Raw genomic sequence first — 20,548 nt, 5'->3', positions numbered from 1 at the left:
AAACGCTATGAGGGCCTATGGGAGCTTCCCCACCTGGATGGTCCACAAGTCTCTCCAAAAGGCAGTGTTAGCAATGTTTTTGTGTTAGTGAAGTTGCCAAGTAGCACAGCAAGAAAATACAGAAGAGCATGGATGTTCTTTCTTCTCCAAGTGACTGTGTATAGGGAAATTGTAACTGCAGTATGAAACACTAGAATGGGAGCTCCTGCTGCTGCACTGTTAGGATGTGTAAATAATAACACGGTTGTAGCACAGAACTTCTTCATTCGTGTATCTGTCCATGGTCCATCCATCTGGTCCACAAATGTGTTGAGTGGACCACCCATGGCTCTAAGCATTAGTAATACAAAAGGACTATTGCAGAGGTTCATAATCTAGTGAGAGAAAATACGTTAAGTGAATGATAACTACATTGTCAAATTCAAAAGTTAAAAAAAATTTTAAGTAGGTGAACATGGAAAAACAGGATTATTGACTAATTCCACCCAGAAAAATGATGGAAAGTGTTCCAGGGTTGACAGCTGAGGTGACATCACTCAGGGTGACCCCTGAGTTTTCAGGGGTGACAGCTGGGAATTAAAAGATGAGTGTAAAAGTACCAGAGAAGAATGAACTGGGTAAGCTTAGAGAAAGAGGCCGAGATGAAGTCATAAAACTCATTATATGCTTTACAAAAGAATCTAGAGTTTTTCTTATAGGGAACAGATCTACTGAAGGTATTTTTAAGTAGAAAAATGACTCAATCAAATATGCATTCTAGAGTGATGATTCTAGCTGAGTGTGAACAGCAAATTAAATACAACAGGAAAGACTTCTATAATAAATAGGATGAGGATGCTATTAATTACAAATTGATGATGTAGACATTATTAGCTCTGTTTTGTAGATGAGCAAACTGTGGCTCAGAAAGACTAACTAACATACTCATTTTAAGTGGTTGAATCTATCTGACTTTGATGTCTGACTTTGATGAAGATGGTTTTACCATTATTGAGCAATTAATAAATGAAAGAGTGAGTTTGGGCAGAAATTAGAGCATCTCCTAGAGTTGATCAGGGTGTATGAATGGGAGGACTTCGCTGTGTGGGTTTGACTTAAGATGGCAGCTCCATTCTCAGTAAGGCTGACAAAACACAACAGTCTTTGGAAAAGAAACAAAATAGTTATCTTTGTCACCACGCAAAGGACTGGGACAAGTGAAGGTGTCCTTTCAGAAAAGGCATAACAGAAGTGGACCAAGAGCTAGGAAAATCTTTAAAGAGTTGATGATGGAAAGTGAGGCCCTGTTCCTATCCCAAATTTTCCTTTCCTCTCCCTGACCCTCACTCTCACGGATGCTGTTCCCCTCAAACGTTTGATCAGTATCAGCGGTCAAGAGTGAATGAGATTTGCAGGATTTTGGATGCAGGGGAACACTGCTGGTCTTCAGGAGTCAGTGTAAACAGTAGGCACTTGATGTATTTCAGAGCAAAAAGCCCTGAGAACTGCTGTGTTGGAGCAGAGAAAAACAACAAAAGCCCGGTTACCAATTTATCTCAACCACAGTGCCCTAGTCTGTACAGCGGTGCCCTAATTATCCCTGAGCACATTTTGCAATCCTCATTCTTTGAGCAACTTCTTGCTTTTCCTATTCCAGGATTTTTCTGAATAAAAGTTCAAGTCATTTTCCCTCTATAGATATTTGTGCTGACTCAAGTTTTACTCATATATTTAAACTACTGGATCTTAAAGTCTTTTTACTACTACTCACAGTGATTCCTATCTGAAACCCTGTAACATACATATGCAGATAGTACCACCTGCTTTAGCATTTCATACTTTTCATATTGGGCTGGGAGTCTTTACATCCTAACTATACTGTATCTTTTTGAAAATGAACCCATAGAACCATACTTCTTTCTTATGTTTCATCACATCCAGAGCAGTGCTAGGCAAACAGTTTTAAACAGGTTGTCAAAAGTGAGTCCAACTGTTTTCATATCGCACATTTGGAATTTCAAAAACTCATCTGCACCCACTACTTTTGATTTTGTTCTTTACATACTCAGAATCATGAGCAGCCGGTGAACAGCAAGTGTATACATTTTCTCTGACAGTAAATGACAGAGAAGATCAAGAAAGGTGAAAAGGGTGAAGAACCTTCACAGAGAAGGGTAAAGGTTAAGAAAAGGACACAGTGGATCAAAATCATCTACAACGTGACCACCTTTTCCTGGATCAGAAAGAACTTCTCTTTCTGTTCAGCTTTAATTTAATAGATGAATATTGAAGATACATTTTCCCTACTGGAAAAAAAATATTTTCATATCTTTTTCATCTCCCCCAAGATCAATCGCCTATACAGTCATCCCTCGATACTTGCAGGGATCGAGTCCAGGACTTGCCTCAGAGGCCAAAATCTATGGATGCTCAAATATAATAGGTAAACACAGGACAGGATCCAACACTGGCTGAATCTGCAGGTTTGGAAAAGGAAGATAGGGAGGGCTGACTGCACAGTATACCACAGGCATATGCACTATTACTTTTGGGTTTTCTAAACGATACTTTGGGTAAGATGGTAAAGGCTGTCTTTCCAGATTACTCTGTTTTTCAAATATCTGTGTCATAATTCAACAACAAACTCTTATCAGTCAACTATAATATGGTAGGTTCAAAATTTGAGATTGGGGGTGTAGGGAGGCAGAGATGACAATGTGAATGAGACTAGCCCTTTGCCACCAAAAGAATTTACAACCTGGCCAAGACTTTGGGGATATGTATATAGATGAACTATAAGAAACAAATAGCATAGCAGAGACTAAACTGGGTGTTATGGACATACAGAAGAATAAATGACCAGAAAGGTAACAAAGACTTCTTAGACAAAAGAAAATTGGGAAGAAGCCTTCAAAGATAAGGCTCAATAGAGAAAGGGAGAGTGCACTGCTAAGGCTAAGAGCATGGAGTTCTAAAGATACTTTTTTTCCAGAGTGATTTGTGAATCTTTGCTAATAGACTGCGACATACATGGAGGTTTTGAGTCTAGAATGGGAAATTTGAGGACCCTGATGTCAAAGAACTGACTTCATTCTGCAAGTAACAGTGAACCATCCGTGTTTCAGAAAGAAAACTGAGGAGGCAGAATCCAGGACTGATAAAGCAGGCAGAAAATAAAGCTAGGAACTTAATATTTGGCTGATATCTATGACAAACAAGGACCTTTGGCATCATAGTAGGCTTGACAAGGACTTGCTTAAGATATCTCTTTGAGGGCTTATTAATGAAAATGTCTAGCTTTCAGGTCTGAGAAGATTAAAACTATCCCATGAATCATGTTAACCTCTGTGAGCACTAGGTACATTTTTTTTTTCTTTCAAAGTTACCTATTAAAACATAATAGCTTCTGAGAGGTTGACTAGACAGTTTCTTGGTTGCTTGCCGGGGACAGGATATTTTATCAAAAGCACATTACTCATTTTGGGCCTCTAGTTGTTTTTTTTAACATTATAATTTCCAGAATTGCAAAATTCTGGAGCTGAGAAAAACATATGTGAGAGTAGGTTTTTTTCAAGGGAGTGTATCAAGCAGTTGACTAATAAAGTGACTTGAAATTACACAGGATAACAGGGTAAAGAGGTTTTCATTTTCAATTAAATGACTCCCATCAAAAGGTGCTAAAGGTGTCAATTTCTCAAACAGCAGCCTGGCTCCTGTGATCCAAATCCTGCAAAATCTGAATTACAGTAACTAAATTCCAAGCTTGACTAGACTGCCTTGAAAAGCTTATTTCCCTAAAACTAGAAACAATTAACATTCTGTTTATTCATGAGATTAAACTTGTTGAGGTGGAAAATGGCCAGTGTAATGTCAAGTACTTGGCCTGAATACCCTATTGAGGAAAGACAAAGACCTTTAAACTGGGTGAATTTATGGAAAGGGTGTGTAAGTTTCACTTTCTTGATAACAAAGTAGGAGCTTATTAACTTACTGCATTCCCAGAAATTATACATTGGTTCTGAGCAGAGATTCTCAAGCTACTTAGCCTGGGTATATATTTCAGCCTAACTCCTTACACACTGTGAGTCTTCAGGCAAGATTTAACCTCTGAAGAGTTTTACCTTCTGCATCTGTAGGGACGTTGTGAGAGCTAACTGTGATAGAACATGCTCAACGCACAGAAGAGCGGCAGGTGTGCAGCGGGAGTGCTGACATGCGAAGTGGTACCCGGCGTGGAGATGCTGTGCCTGGGCTTTAGTTTTCTAATACCAATTCTAAAATTTGATCATCTTAAACTTAAAAGAAATCAAAGATCATTTGGGCTAAATCATCATTTTACAGGTGAGGATGCTGAGAGGAGTTCAGTCCCATGCCCAAATTCACATAGGCGCTCACAGTCTCAGCATGGCGCTAGCATCCCGGGCATCCGACTGCATTCTGATTCTCTTCCATCACACACTGAGCTGAAGGAAAAGCCCGGAGCATTACCAGCCATTACCACCATTCAGAGGAGTGTAATTCTCTCTCGGCAGTGGGAGGGCAATATCTGGAACTAAAAACTGGCCTGTGAATCTATGCCTCTTTTCCAGGTCTCCTGTTTTACATCACCCCTCTGCAGGCCACGGTGAATTAAAGATACTTGATGGTGCTTGAAGCAAGCCGTTTTCCCCTATAATTCTTATCATCAGTGATACAGATCATGTCATGAGGATTCCTCTTTATGGTTATGCCATGGCCACAGCACCTGTACTACTGCCCCAGTGGGCAAGCACGGAAACACATATGAAACTTAGCATTTGTCTTCATGCTAAGAATGACCAGTTTTTACATTATCAACACCTCAACACAGAGGATAACATTTTGGGGTTAAAGGCTTCCCTAGTGGTTCAGTTGGTAAAGAATATGCCTGCAATGCAGGAGACCTGGATTTGAACCCTGGGTCAGAAAGATCGCCTGGAGAAGGAATGGCAACCCACCCAAGTATTCTTTCCTGGAGAATTCCATAGACAGAGGAGCCAGGCAGACTGCAGTCCATGGGGTCACAAAGAATCGGACACGATTGTGCAACTACCTTTCCTTTCACTTGCTCAAGGGTGCAAAAGCAATCATTTATGATTAAAAATTTGATCTAATAATTACTTTCAAGAATCGGTCATACTTTATAGTTATGGCTATCCTCCACTGTGATCCCCAAACAGAGGCTTTAATAAATGCTTCTGTTTGAAGATCTAAAAGGTTTAAGCTGATTGTAGAAAAACAAAAAGCCAATTTTTTCATAAATAGAGCAACAGTCTACAAAGGAAAGACAACATACTCTGGGAGTCAGAGATAAACATGTTTGAGTCCCAACTCTGCCTGACACTATATCTGAGTGTCCTGCACAACAATTTTTTCTGTTTCCTCATTTGAAAATCTGGAAAGAGAATCAGTGAAAGAACAGCTTTGGTTTTGAAAGTAGATGGTATGCACTGAATTATGTCCTCCCCATCCCCAAATTCATATGTTGAATTTGTGACACCCAGTATGACTGTATTAGGAAGGAGATACAGGTCTTTATAGAAGTGCTTGAAGTTAAATGAGGTCATAAGGGTGGGGCCCTGATCCAATAAGATTAGCATCCTTATAAGCAGGGTTATGAGTTCACTCTCACTCTCTCCACCCTGTGAGGACAATTCAGCAAGAAAGCAGCAGTCTGCAAGCCAGGAAGAGAGCTCTGACCAGAAACCAACCCTGCCAAACTCTGATCTGAGACTTCCAGCCTCCAGAACTATGAGAAAATACACTTGTTACCTAACCCACCCAGACTGTGGTGTTTTGTATTGGCCGCTCGAGCTGACCAAGGCAGTACAGATAGCACCATGCTTGTGTTTCCTGAGATAAAGGACTGTCAGGATCATATATGCAGTGCTACAGCTCCCTACTTACAGGATGATCTCAGATTATAACTGCTTTGTTCTCTAGAATATTCACTGAATTGGGGAAAGAAAGGCTGATATTAGGAAAGTATCCACATGCCCACTTTAGATGCAGGGACTTTACAGATACACGTCAAAAGTGCTGTGTGTGTGGTTGTGTATATGTATGTGTAGCATGTAGTCATGGATATACTTGGTGGTTCAAAATAGGGGCTTTGGAAGATGGCTGGCTGGGTCTGAAATATGGTTGTGCTGCTTACCAGCTGCGTGTCTATAGGCAAATCACTTGAACTCTGTGAGATTCAGCTTCTTTATCAGTAAACTGGGAAAAATGACAGTGTATCTCCCACAGTATTCCCAGGTGGTGCTAGTGGTAAAGAACCTGCCTGCCAGGGCAAGAGATGAAAGAGATGTGGCTTTGATCTTTGGGTCAAGAAGATTCCTTGGAAGAGGACATGGCAACTCACTCCAGTATTTTTGCCTGGAGAACCCAATGGACAGAGGAGCCTGGTGAGCTACAGTTCATAGGGTGGCAAAGGGTCAGACATGTCTGCGGTGACTTAGTACACACACACATTATTATGTGGATTAAATGAGTCAATACATGTTAAGCTCTTAGAACAGCAATTGGTGGTGAAAGCTTCACAAGGATTAATGTTACTATTATACACCCCCACCTAGACACAGACAAATTGACAGGGTTTTTACCAAAATATGAAAAATAAAAAAGGAATATAGTCTGTATCTTTTCCACTCACTTTCCCTTCTCCAACTGACCCTCCAAAACAGTAAATCTGCAATTAACCTCTAAAATCCCATGATTACTTTAAAGCTTATTGGCTGCTTGTGCCTACAAGAGACTAGAGAAATAATTAAGATGTGGAACAGGAGATGTGAAAACACTAGATCTGATCAATTTACACTTACATGAAGGGGAAAAGGAGTTCTATGTAAATCATCCATCATTTTCACGCTAGCATTGCTATTACTCTGAAGAAAACATTTTCCCCCAATCAGAAGCGACTTAAACATAACTGACTTTTTGTTTTCACATTTACATTCTTCAGGGCAGATATTAAATTCCAAGAAAAGGTAATTGTGACAAGAGATTACAGTGACACTTTTTAAAAACAATCAAAACTTTTCTCACTTTTTCTCATATGAGTCAAACTCGACCTCCTGCTTTTCTATTTAGGATTCATCTTTGCAAGGTTAATTCTGACCCAGGGAGCTAAATTTTCTCTCTGAGCAAATTTTCTCTCAACAGAAATGCAGTGCTTGTCGTAAACATAACTGTGGGATCATTTCACCATGGGAAGGGGACAAATTGGTCTAACAGAGAGCACAATAATGCATATCCAGCTGATTTGCTGTGTGCTGAGAGTGGGGATCTTCAAAGCAGCCTTTTCCTATTATTCCCATCAATCTTAGAGGAATCTTTAAACTCGATTATTTTTCGAGTACTAAGTCTGATTTTGTTTTCAAAGAATTTTGGATGGCCAACAAATTTTATATGCTTTCTTTGTAAGAATTTAAAGATCTGGCTTATAACCACTAAATTACATGCTGTCACTCCTTCTCAATTTTACAAGTAATTAGACTTTGATGTAAAATTTAGAACCTATCAACTTGACCAACCGTATACCACTTGTGCTTGAGTAAGGGACCAAGTAGTATAATATGTGACAGAATCGAAGTAATGTTAGATGAAGAAAAGGAACAATTGCCCGAATGTATGAACACAGCCACTGGCAATAATTCTTGGAAATTCCTTTTGTTTCCAGTAATTGATCTGATTTCACTGTCAATGTGAGGATCTGAGTAAAATCCATGGAGAGTGTGTGACCAAAGAGATTGTACAAAATACATTTCTTGGTAGCTGAAAATATTATTACCAAAACAAGGAACAAATAACAGCAAAAAAAATTAAAAGGGATTCAGAAACAACTGGAAATCCACTACATTGAAAGGCTTGAGCATACTGTCACTCAAATGGCTAATAATGTAACTTTTCATCTGGTTCAGTTATTTAAAAAATGTTTTCATATTTCCTTTTTCTATATATATACTTTTTCTAAACATAATTTCAAAACTTAGGAGTTGCCTGCCTGTGAAAGCTCCAAATTCGTTTAAGTTAAGAAAGCTATGCAAAGTTGTTTTAATTATTTTTTATTGAAATTATAAATTCTGCTAATTAACTATTCCAGCTTGAATTTAGATATCACTAATGTTTAATTTACCTAATAAAATACATGCTAGCTGCCACTTACTTATCATTAGTGGCTTTACAAATATTACTGTTTAGTAGATGTTGATCTTACAAAAATATTTTAAGTGTAAGCAGGCAGGAACATATAGGTGATTAAGTGAAGTGAAAGTCGCTCAGTTGTGTCCAACTCTTTGCGACCCCATGAACTGTACAGTCAATGGAATTCTTCAGGCCAGAATACTGGAATGGGTAACCTTTCCCTTCTCCAGGGTATCTTCCCAACTCAGGGATTAAACCCACGTCTCCCACATTGCAGGCTGATTCTTTACCAGTTGAGCCACCAGGGAACCTCAAGAATACTGGAGTGGGTAGCCTATCCCTTCTCCAGGATCTTCCCAACCCAAGAATCAAACCAGGGTCTCCTCCATTGCAGGCGGATTCTTTACCAACTGAGCTATCAGGGAATGCTGAATGGAGACTTTAACCCTGGGTGGACATTTTTGTGCATTGCATCATTTCAGTTACTGCCTGTATGAAGTGTTGGCCATGTTCTCTTAAGCAGAGGGATGATATAAGGACCCAGAGATAAACCTAAATACAGGATCATTAAATAAAATACTGCTCATGTAGACAATCTGCTACTGTTAGTGAAACAACATTCAGATTCTTAGTATTCGTCAACAGTTGAAAAGTATTTTTGGTGAAAAGCATATTTTCCCACAGTCTACACCACGATACCTTATGAGACATGATGATGGTAGGGAGGTTGACAGTGACTCACACAGGAAACAATTATACAAGCTGTGAGCTCTGAACCGATACTCACAACACCAATGGTCACCAGTTATGAGCATTTCTAAACGCTCACTTTTTGAAGACTATAACATCCTATAAAAGACAGATGCATAAACTATTCTTTTTTTTTCCCCTGTGGCATTCTACTAATTATCCTTCATGCAAAAAAAAGTGGAATCTTAATATATCAGTCTACAAATCACAGTAATAAATTCCTATCTACCTGAGAGTTGATGGATTTATCTCCATTTTCCTTTGTGTAAAACAATCTCTGTTTCTCTACACAAATCAGCTTTTAGCAAATGAATGGAAGGAAGACAAAATACTGCAAGTCAAACTGGCACCTTATTCTTAAAATGAAAATTTTCTGGCTTCAAAATGAACAAAAGTAGTGCCCTAAAAAAAGTTGACCTAACTTTGTTTTTCTGTATGAAAAGAAGCTCATAGTAGAGGAAATGCACGCATGATTTGTGGGTCTTCTCTGTCGAGCTACAGAACTGTAATCCAGAGCTCATGAAAGGGTGCAAGAGCAGCTTGAAAATTATGCTGAGCTTAATTACACTTAATGTGAATTATTCAAAAGTGCAGACAGAGACTAAAAATTTATTTCATACAAAGAAGCTTGACATTTTAATTGGTCCTTCAGAATGGAGACAAAACAATTTCCTCTCAAGAAAATTTACATCCTCCCTATCAGAGCCGAAACCTCAGCCAAGCAGAACTTCATTAACAAGATTAATTATCACACTAGTGCCTGCTTCATCAGGTGTATGGCCCAGGTAGAAAGAAGAAAACGGAATAATGACGGACATTTCTAAAAGACAGCATTGACTCAAGGAGGGAACAATGACAGATGAAAACCACCATACCTTGGTCATTAGCCATTTTGTCAGGGTGTTCCACTGTGGAGGAAAGAGAAACAATATTATTAGATTTTGGCAGTTTCCATCAAGAAAGGTGACATTTCCAGTCAACGGTTTTATTAGTGAGTTCTCATATCAAGGCCAATGCCCTATTGAAATAAAATTGATAAGGAGTCGGTTACTGTGATTATTTCAATTAAACTAAAGAATTTGAAAGTAATATTTTGCTGTGTAAATGTGTTGTAAAAAAATGTTATTTGTAACAGTCCTCTAAACACAAACTCAAAATTATTTTCATACAAGTTTAATAATATAATTAACAGTAATAAATGCATACTATTACCAAGTAATTATCATCCATATATTTTAAATAAGTTAAGGAAGCTATTTTCTTGTATTCATTTTTAATTTTTCAACAAGAGAACTAACCAATTTTCACAAGAACAGGGTAAAGTAATAAAATATCATAAAGTTTAATCTAAATGGCTTGATTTTAAACCTTATGAGGCAAGGTCTTGAATTGTTGACTATTTAAAAAAAATTTATGTATCAGTCAATCAGTTAGTTTAGTTGCTCAGTCATACCCGACACTGCTACCCCAGGGACCACAACATGCCAGGCCTCCCTGTCCATCACCAACTCCCGGAGTTTACTCAAACTCATGTCCATTGAGTCAGTGATGCCATCCAACCATCTCATGCTCTGTCATCCCCTTCTCCTCCCACCTTCAAACTTTCCCAGCATCAGGGTCTTTTCAAATGATTCTGTTCTTCACATCAGGTGGCCAAAGTATTGGAGCTTCAGCTTCAGCATCAGTCCTTCCAAGAAATATTCAGGACTGATTTCCTTTAGGATGCACTGGTTGGATCTCCTTGCAGTCCAAGGGACTCTCAAGAGTCTTCTCCAGCACCATAGTTTAAAAGCATCAATTCTTTGGCACTCAGCTTTCTTCACAGTCCAACTCTCACATCCATACATGACCACTGGAAAAACCACAGCTTTGACAAGATGGACCTTTGTTGGCAAAATAATCTGTCCGCTTTTTTACTATGCTATCTAGGTTGGTCATATACAGAATTATGTATACTATTCTTGAAAATAATTTGTTAGATTTTAAGATATCTGTGAATTTTTGAAAAGTGGCTTCTGTTAACCAAGGTAACTATACATGAGGTAAATCTCTGTGAAACAGTGCTTTCCTAGAAATTGTGAAATGATATTTTGACTAACACAGATCTCTGTAAGTTTCCATCAGTTAGACTTATTTCAACTATACTTGTACTTGATTTTCTTTGATCTTTGAGTCTTCTGGGTTGATTTAACTCACTTCAGTCAGTCAGTCAGTCAGTTCAGTCGCTCAGTAGTGTCCGACTTTTTGTGACCCCATGAATTGTAGCACACCAGGCTTCCCTGTCCATCACCAGCTACTGGAGTTCACCCAAACTCATGTCCATCAAGTCGGTGATGCCATCCAGCCATCTCATCCTCTGTTGTCCCCTTTTCCTCCTGTGCCTCCAATCCCTCCCAGCATCAGTCTTTTCCAATGAGTCAACTCTTCACATGAGGTGGCCAAAGTACTAGAGTTTCAGCTTCAGCATCAGTCCTTCCAAAGAACACCCAGGGTTGATCTCCTTTAGAATGGACTGGTTGGATCTCCTTGCAGTGCAAGGGACTCTCAAGAGTCTTCTCCAATACCACACTTCAAAAGCATCAATTTTTCGGTGCTCAGCTTTCTTCACAGTCCAACTTTCACATTCATACATGACCACTGGAAAACCATAGCCTTGACTAGATGGACCTTTGTTGGCAAAGCAATGTCTCTGCTTTTTATTATGCTGTCTAGGTTGGTCATAACTTTCCTTCCAAGGAGTAAGTGTCTTTTAATTTCATGGCTGCAGTCACCATCTGCAGTGATTTTGGAGCCCCCAAAAATAAAGTCTGACACTGTTTCCACTGTTTCCCCATTGATTTCCCATGAAGTGATGGGACCAGATGCCATGATCTTCGTTTTCTGAATGTTGAGCTTTAAGCCAACTTTTTCACTCTCCTCTTTCACTTTCATCAAGAGGCTTTTTAGTTCCTCTTCACTTTCTGCCATAAGGGTGGTGTCATCTGCATATCTGAGGTGATTGATACTTCTCCTGGCAAACTTGATTTCAGCTTGTGCTTCTTCCAGCCCAGCGTTTCTCATGATGTACTCTGCACAGAAGTTAAATAAGCAGGGTGACAATATACAGCCTTGACGCACTCCTTTTCCTATTTGAAACCAGTCTGTTGTTCCACGTCCAGTTCTAACTGTTGCTTCCTGACCTGCATATAGGTTTCTCAAGAGGCAGGTCAGGTGGTCTGGTATGTCCATCTCTTTCAGAATTTTCCACAGTTGATTGTGATCCACACAGTCAAAGGCTTTGCCATAGTCAATAAAGCAGAAATAGATGTTTTTCTGGAACTCTCTGCCTTTTTCCATGATCCAGCGGATGTTGGCAATTTGATCTCTGGTTCCTCTGCCTTTTCTAAAACCAGCTTGAACATCAGGAAGTTCACGGTTCACGTATTGCTGAAGCCTGGCTTGGAGAATTTTGAGCATTACTTCACTAGCGTGTGAGAAGAGTGCAATTGTGCAGTAGTTTGAGCATTCTTTGGCATTGCCTTTCTTTGTGATTGGAATGAAAACTGACCTTTTCCAGTCCTGTGGCCACTGCTGAGTTTTCCAAATTTGCTGGCATATTGAGTGCAACACTTTCACAGCATCATCTTCCAGGATTTAACTCAATTAATTGCAGTCAAACACTTGCGCTACCAAATTTGCTGGTTTGCTTTTTGTATATGTCTCAAAGTCAGACAGAGAAAAATATAGTAGATTCCAATGGGCAGGAACCTATAATCTATTCAGTTTTCTCATTACATGTAGTGGTCTCATAGCAAACCCATCATCACTGCTTGAAAATTACTTACAGCAAATATCTTGTAGGTGGCAGTCCTTCCTTTGTCTTTTAATTGAAAGAATATAAATCTTGTCCAAAATAATATATAAAATCAAAATACTTAAATAATGCTGTTAGTAAAAACCACTTTCAAATACAGGGTTTATATATGTTGTATTATAGAAGGACAAACTCCTAAACCAGAGATCATTTGCAATTTCTTTCATTTTCAAATAATACAGAGGCATGATCTATGAAAAAGATAAACCAGGAAAGATATCTTACTAACTAGAAGATTGAATTATGAATCACTTTTTGGAAAATGGTATATAAAAGCATGCTTCTTGGATTAAGATTCAACAAGCTTTAATTAAGTTTTATAACTGTCTTTGTATCTTCTCCAACCAATCCATTCTGAAGGAGATCTGCCCTGGGATTTCTTTGGAAGGACTGATGCTAAAGCTGAAACTCCAGAACTTTGGCCACCTCATGCGAAGAGTTGACTCATTGGAAAAGACTTTGATGCTAGGAGGGACTGGGGGCAGGAGGAGACGGGGACGACAGAGGACGAGATGGCTAGATGGCATCACCAACTCGATGGACGTGAGTAAGCTCCGGGAGTTGGTGATGGACAGGGAGGCCTGGCATGCTGCGATTCATGGGGTCACAAAAAGTCGGACACAACTGAGCGACTGAACTGAACTGAACTTGTATCTCCTCAAGATTTAAGAATTTTCAACTCACCAGGTCATCTAATCCAGTTTTTTCAAATATAATCATTACAGTTTAATGTATATCTTAATTTTTCTCTCCCATTTCCCAATCAACACTAATGATGTCTCAAAATATATTTTATTATGGTATTAGGGAACTGTTGATGAGAGGTGCTTTTGAGAGGCAAATGCATTATCTATTGTTTTCATACAGAGAAAGGATCCTAATGTAGCTTTTAAGGAAGAACACTTTGCTCTAAGAAATGCCATCGGAAGTGTTCCATAAGAATGAGGAAGGGCATGTTAGGGTCTATATGACCAAACAAGCCAGGAAGGCAAAAGTTTGGTAGTCAGACCAGAGCACACTTGAGAAACTCTTTGAATCAGCATCTCATATTTAGGTGAGGACTTTTTGGAATGATATTAAAAATAAGAGAAGAAAACCTGTCTCATCTTATTGCCATTCTTCATCTCTCCCTTTGTCTTTAATTACATAATGCACTACCTCTAGTCCAAGAAATTTTTGACAAATAACAAATAAATATTTGGTATGGTGAATAATACTAAAGAATTCCCAACAGGGACTAAACATGTCCTAATAAGTACTTTCTATTAAAGAAAATAATGACTTTTAAAAATTAAAAACAAATACCAAAGCATTATAATTTTATGCCTTGAATTTTTAATTTCTCCTGTCACCTATCATGAATATCATGTACTTTGTCACAAAATTATTTAAAAATAAATAAAACTTTTTTGTATTCTGGAGCACAGCTTCAGTTCCATATCCTTGCATGGGAGAGATGTACATTTCAGAATGGCAATTAAGGATGCCCAGAAAAGAGACCATACGCTAGTGCTCTTCCACTGCTGACGACTCTGCTTCTCTTGTGGGAGACGACTTCATGTCTCCACAGATGCCCTGTTTGGTTTAATCCTTCAGGAATGTACTTTCTCCTTATTACCTGACAGTCCAACATGGAGAAGCTTACTTTACTAGAAGGAATGACTCATGTGATGGGCAGAAATAAACATACATTTCAGATATCTTCCAAGGTTTCTCTACTGTGCAGGTATCACAATATGGAATCTGGAGACAGGAGAGTCCTCTGGAGTCAGAGAATGAAGTTCAACGTTCTTCCAATTAACATTCCAAAGAAAGAATCAGATCTACTGCATATATGTACGATGTTGCACAATGCATGTACAAAAAATTTAAAAAGGCAATGATAATTTAATCCCTTTTAAGTTATAAGCATTCTTTTATTTAACCAATGATTACAGATTGAACTGCCTGTACTTCTCTGACTGGTGGCCAAAACAAAAAAAACAAAAAAAAAAAAAAGAAAAACCTTACTCTCTAGTAGAAAATGCTTCTATCTTGACAAAGACTGGGCATGAGAAAATGATGTTGCTAACGACTGACTAATGCATAATTTGCAACTTGCATAGACCACTGAGAGTTCCCTCAGCTTCAGGACAACAAGGAAGCCTTTCTGTCTGTCAGACATTACATTCTGATGAACAGAGGACTTATATTTTGAAGCAGCTTTGGAAACAGAAAATCTTAAATCAGAGAGCATTTTATTTTTAGTGTAGATGTGATTCACTGTGGCTTCAAATCTCTTATGATGAGCAATTTGTTTACCTTAGACTATCTGTCATGTGGCATACATATAAGGTTCGAGCCTATGCAATATCAATTGTTGATAAAGATAGGCAACATCAGTGTCTGAATCATTTAAAACACATTTAAGACATCTGAAACTTAGTTTACTGTAAGACCATGGGCTTCCCTCATGGCTCAGATGATAAAGAATCTGCCTGCAATGCGGGAGACCTGGGTTCGATCCCTGGGTTGGGAAGATTCCCTGGAGGAGGACATGGCAACCCACAGCAGTATTCTTGCCTGGTGAATCCCCATGGACAGAGGAGTCTGGGGGGCAATAGTCCATGGGGTTGCAAAGAATGGGACACGACTGAGCGACTAAGCACAGCACAAGACAGCATAAAAATCTAACTGTCTATTAATTGAATATGATATACTTGGGGTAGATAATCTTAAACATCCATATCAGGATATTAGAAATAACCCTTATGGACTATTGTGACATATAACGTTATCTTGAATTTGTTCTTACTCTTAAACATCTCATGGATGAGTTCAGGGCACTTAGAGTAAATAGTACCAAATGGGATATGAAGTTCATTAAATAATCCACAGGATGGTGATCAGTGTGAGCCTATAAATCCTAGATAACTCATCTCTCTGCTGCTTAATACATTTGGATGTCTTAAGTTACCTTAAACCCTCTGTGAGATCTCTAGTTGGCATACATTGTAAGCATGAAATTAGTTTGGCATTTGTCTATAGATAAAGATGAAACATTTGTGAAATATTATCTAGTTACATTTCATGCTCCCACAAAATGAATAACCAGTTTCCTTTCAGTTGCTCATTTGGAGTGAAATCTGATTTAGACATGAAGTCCTAAAAACCTGGATAGGCGAAGACTGGCTCATTTTCCTCTTGCCTTCCTTCCAACTTCTACTCTGTCGTTAAAGAGCAGTCATGTAGGCTTAGGCTAAATGCTTATTTGCATGTTCTTGGCAAACTTTCAGATTAGTTGGTACCAAATCTAGCTTTTGAATAGCTCAATCACCAGCATCCAAAAGTCTACTGTTTATCAGAGTATTTTTCCTAGGAGAACTGAGAAATGGGCTGTGTAGTTATTCTAAGTCTCTTCTTGAGTTTGTTCAAGTAAATGGGTAAAAATGTCAACCCAGATATTTGTTTCTAATTTGTCAGTTGCTTGCCATCATGTTTTGTTAAGGTTTCAGACAGATATATGGGCATAATGTGGTAAGGGATTTAAAAACCAAGTATCCTTCTTGAAAAGCTTCCCTGGTGGCTCAGATGGTAAGGAATCTGTCTTCCAAGCAGTAGACATGAGTTCAATTCCTGGGTTTAAAAGATCCCCTGGAGAAGGAAATGGCAACCCACTCCAGTATTCTTGCCTGGGAAATTCCATGGACAGAGGAGCCTGGTGGGCTGCAGTTCATGGGGTGGCAAAGAGCTGGACATGATTTAGCAACAATAACACATATCATACTTTAAATACACATCTTTAAATATCATCTATGGAACATCTGAATTATTTTCAATTGCTAAATAATAGAGGCTCTTGAAATCATTCATCCACCAAAAAAAAAATAATAATGTTGTGCTCTAAAATAGAAAGAAGTTATATGAAGATCATTATGAGGTAGTCACTATCTTAGGCCTTTTACTTTTCTGTATAAACATACAACTATCCTAAAATTGAGCAGTGATTTCTATACTTGTAAGCATGTAGAGTTTTCTTCTAGTAATCATGATGTAAGATATTTTTTTCATGTTGCTAATCTGTGTCCTTAAAAAAATTAATTTTGTTTGAGATTTTCTGTCTTGCCATATCAAAATTTCTTTTAATAAGAACACTAGTTCCCGAAAGGAAATACTTAAACTTGGTAGTAGATAGTATGCATGCAGTTCATGTAATAAAATGCTTTTTAATTTTTATCCCTTAAATACAATGGTTAAAGTGTTTCATTATATTTTGAATAGAGCCCATATATATGAAGCCAATACAAAATTCCAAAAGGAGTGTAATGGAAAAAAAGTCAAGTTAAATATGTCTGCTTTGTGCTGATACAGAAAATGTAATAACATAACATATATTTCTTTGACATGCTGGCTTTCAGCCTAAAAAGGTAATTTTTAATTAATTATCTTTTATCTTATTTGTTCCATCTTTAATCCATTTTAATCTTTGTTTAATCTTTTTTCAATTATTTAAGAAATAACTGACACGCGTCCTAAGTCACTTCAGTTGTGTCCAACTCTTTGCAATGCTATGGACTGTAGCTCGCCAGACTCCTCTGTACATAGGATTCTCCAGACAAGGATACTGGAGTGGGTTGCCATGCCTTCTTCCAGGGGATCTTCCCAACCAAGGGACTGAACCCACATCTCTTGCACTGGCAGGCAGATTCTTTATCACCAGCACCAACTGGGAAACTCCACATCACTGTATAAGATATGTAGCAAGATGATTTATTTACATATATTGTGAAATGATTATCATAATAGCCTTAGTTAATAACCATTATCTTGTATAAATACAATAAAAAGGAAAAATTTTTCTTCATGATAACTATTGGAATATACTCTCAACAACTTTCCTGTATATCAGACAGCAGTGTTAACTATAGTTATCATGTGTTTATTACCTCCCTAGTACCTACGTCTCTTATAACTGAAAGTTTGTACCTTTTAATTCCTTTCCTCCAAATTCTCCCTTCATCACCTCCTACGTTTGATAACCACAAATCTGATCTTTTTTTTCCGAGTTTGGTGTTTATCTGTTTGTTTAGGTCTCATATATAAGTGAGATCATACAGCATTTGTCTTTCTCTCTGATTTATTTCATTTAGCATAGCACCTGCAAGGTCCATCCATACTGTCACAAATGGTAGGATTTCCATGTTTTTTTGTGTGGCTGAGTAATATTCCATTATATGTATATTTCATCACATATATATATTCCATTACATCCATCAATGGACATTATGTTGTTTCCATGTCTTGCTGTACATAATACTTCTATGAACATCAGGATGCAGGTATCTTAGAGAGTTAATGTTTTTGTCTTCTTTGAATATATTCCCAGAAGTGGAATTGCTAGATCATCTGGTATTTCTATTTGTAATTTTTTGAGGAGCCTCCATACTGTTTTCCATAGTGGCTGCACCAATTTACACACCCAATCAGTGCACTAGGGTTCTCTCCTCTCCATAGCCAAGGTAGCATTTGTTGTCTCTTGTCTTTGGGATAACACTCATTCTAACAGGCTTGAGGTGATGTCTCATTTTGGTTTTAATTTGCATTTTAACTTCTTTTGAATGTCCACTGTAGTCATGGTGCCAACAGAGATGGTTTAAGGCAATTCCCTAAACAGACTTCAAAACTATTTTATAACTGCTCCATAGGGGAAAAAAAAAGAAAGAAAAGGGAATGACAGGAAATGATTCCAACCTTTCAGGGTCCTGAAGAGGATGGGATCCGAGAGAGGCCCCACTCCTTTGGCATTTCGTGCTTGAATTCGAAAGTAATACACAGTGTCCAGGTTGAGATCCATGATTTGATGAGTGAGCCGATCACCACTGATTGTTTCCATAATCCAGTCATCAATTGGAATGTTCTTGTCCAAGGTGTAAAACAAGATGTAAGCTGCAAAAATAAATGAACACACCTTTGTTTAGTGTACTGACTACGTGCACTACTTGTTTCCAAACATCCATGTTTCCCAAATACAATTTTCAAGGATTATTATATATCCACAAGCTATAAAGTGCAGTATCCAGTTTGGCAAGTAATGAGTTTTTTGGGGGTTATTGCAAAGATTAGAAAAAGAATTACTTCAGTGTACAGGATCTAAAAAATGGAATAAGCTGTTAAAATAAAGCTATCTGCCATATTTAAAAATGTGAGGTTTCTGCTGTCTGTAAATCCTGATTATTGGTTTGCTCTAATATGCAAACGAGGAAAAACTTAAAAGATAGATAACAAGTCTGTCATTTTCACTGTATCCAATAATGAAAATAAGTAATGTTTATTTTGGCTAGTGTTTAAATAATAAAAATACATTGAAAAGTATAAAATGCCCAATATTTTAAAGTGCCATAAAAATAAATGATCATATTTGATTACTGTAATAACTCTGTGAGGTTGGCAGGGATACTGTTGCTCTCTTTTCATAGATGATAAAGCTGAGAAGAACTCAAGCTAACTGATAAAGGGCTAGGATAAATCCTCTATCACCATACTAAAAATCCAATACTCTTTCCCCTAGCCCATCCCACCTAAGCAAAAATAAACAAACAGAAAGAAGAAGTATTTTTGGATTACTGTAGGTTATCTAGTTAATATTTCAAACATTAATGAATTCGTCATTTGATAGTATCATTCATCCTCTGTGTTAAGGGATATCTTACTTGAATAACAGTAGTGTTCTCAATGGTGGTAATCTAATATGCACCCAAACAGATCTAGTTATCCTTGTAAACTATTTATACTGTAACATTTTATTTGGCTAATATTTAAGGTAGCTTTTATTTTAAAGCACTAATTCATCACTTTATATTATAATATATATCAGATAATAGTGCAATATACACTATAAAACAACTCATTGCAGGTGCCTTTGCTACATGAATGTGCAGCCCCTATCTCTGTTAAAATTCTGCAATGGTATCTGCATTAGATAGGCCATCAACTTTATCTCTAGGTCTGAGCTTATGGATGGAATACATTTCTTTGCAAGTAACACTTTTAAAACCAATTGTCTCCATAGCAGAGGGAGGTCAGCTTGGTGGTCTGTGATGACCTAGAGAGGTGGGATGGGGGAGGTTGGAGGGAGGCTCAAGAGGGAGAGGATATATATATGCATATAACTGATCCACTCTGTTGTACATCTGAAACTAACACGACAATGTAAAGCAGTTATACTAGGCTAAAGAAGAAAGCTCTAAAAAAATAAAAATAAAAAGCTATCCTCTTTTGATTCCCCTAGTCCTTCCTTTTCAGTCCCACTTGCCCCAATTTGACCGGGGACCTTCATACATAGTTCTTTCAGAGGTCATGTCAGAAGGTTCTCTAACTCAGATTCACTTCCCTGCCAAAACAAGCACGCACACTTCTTACATCTCAGCACAACCCTTACTCCAGGAAGACTGATTTCCATGCTGTGCTCACTCCTACTTCCCTCTTATTCTTCACACCACTTCACCTTTCCTTTCTTTCTTCATCCAATTTCTACCCATCCATCAAGGTCCAGTTTCAGCTACATCTAACATATGAACCCTTCCTCTATAGTGAACTCTCCTTTCTGTGAACTCTGTAATCTATTCCAGTACATAGAAGAATACTTATATGATTTTGCATCATTTTCACTTAATCCTATAGTAATTTACAGAATTACTCAGTTTAGGGGATGTGTTCTAGACGGTGAACTGGATACTCCTTCCTTGTGATTCTTCAGGATTAAGCAATGCCACAAACTACCTCTTCTGGAAGTCCATTTCTCTTAAATTCTTGTCAATGCTGAAA

General features: G+C 38.0%; 1 protein-coding gene across 2 annotated transcripts in view; it reads right to left on the bottom strand.

Annotated features, from left to right (window-relative positions):
* The window catches only part of DCC (DCC netrin 1 receptor), a 1,280,644-nt gene that overhangs the window by 123,766 nt on the left and 1,136,330 nt on the right, over nucleotides 1-20,548 (bottom strand). For both annotated transcript variants that reach the window (XM_042239663.2, XM_042239664.2), the window contains exons 20-21: nucleotides 18,476-18,670; nucleotides 9,768-9,800 (exon numbers count right to left, since the gene is read on the bottom strand). In XM_042239663.2, the coding sequence (XP_042095597.1) occupies nucleotides 9,768-9,800; nucleotides 18,476-18,670 (228 nt within the window). The remainder of the gene's footprint in view (nucleotides 1-9,767; nucleotides 9,801-18,475; nucleotides 18,671-20,548) is intronic.

The sequence above is a fragment of the Ovis aries genome, chromosome 23 (genome assembly GCF_016772045.2).
Source record: "Ovis aries strain OAR_USU_Benz2616 breed Rambouillet chromosome 23, ARS-UI_Ramb_v3.0, whole genome shotgun sequence".
NCBI classification, from domain to species: domain Eukaryota; kingdom Metazoa; phylum Chordata; class Mammalia; order Artiodactyla; family Bovidae; genus Ovis; species Ovis aries.
This window is presented reverse-complemented; position numbering and strand designations above follow the sequence as displayed.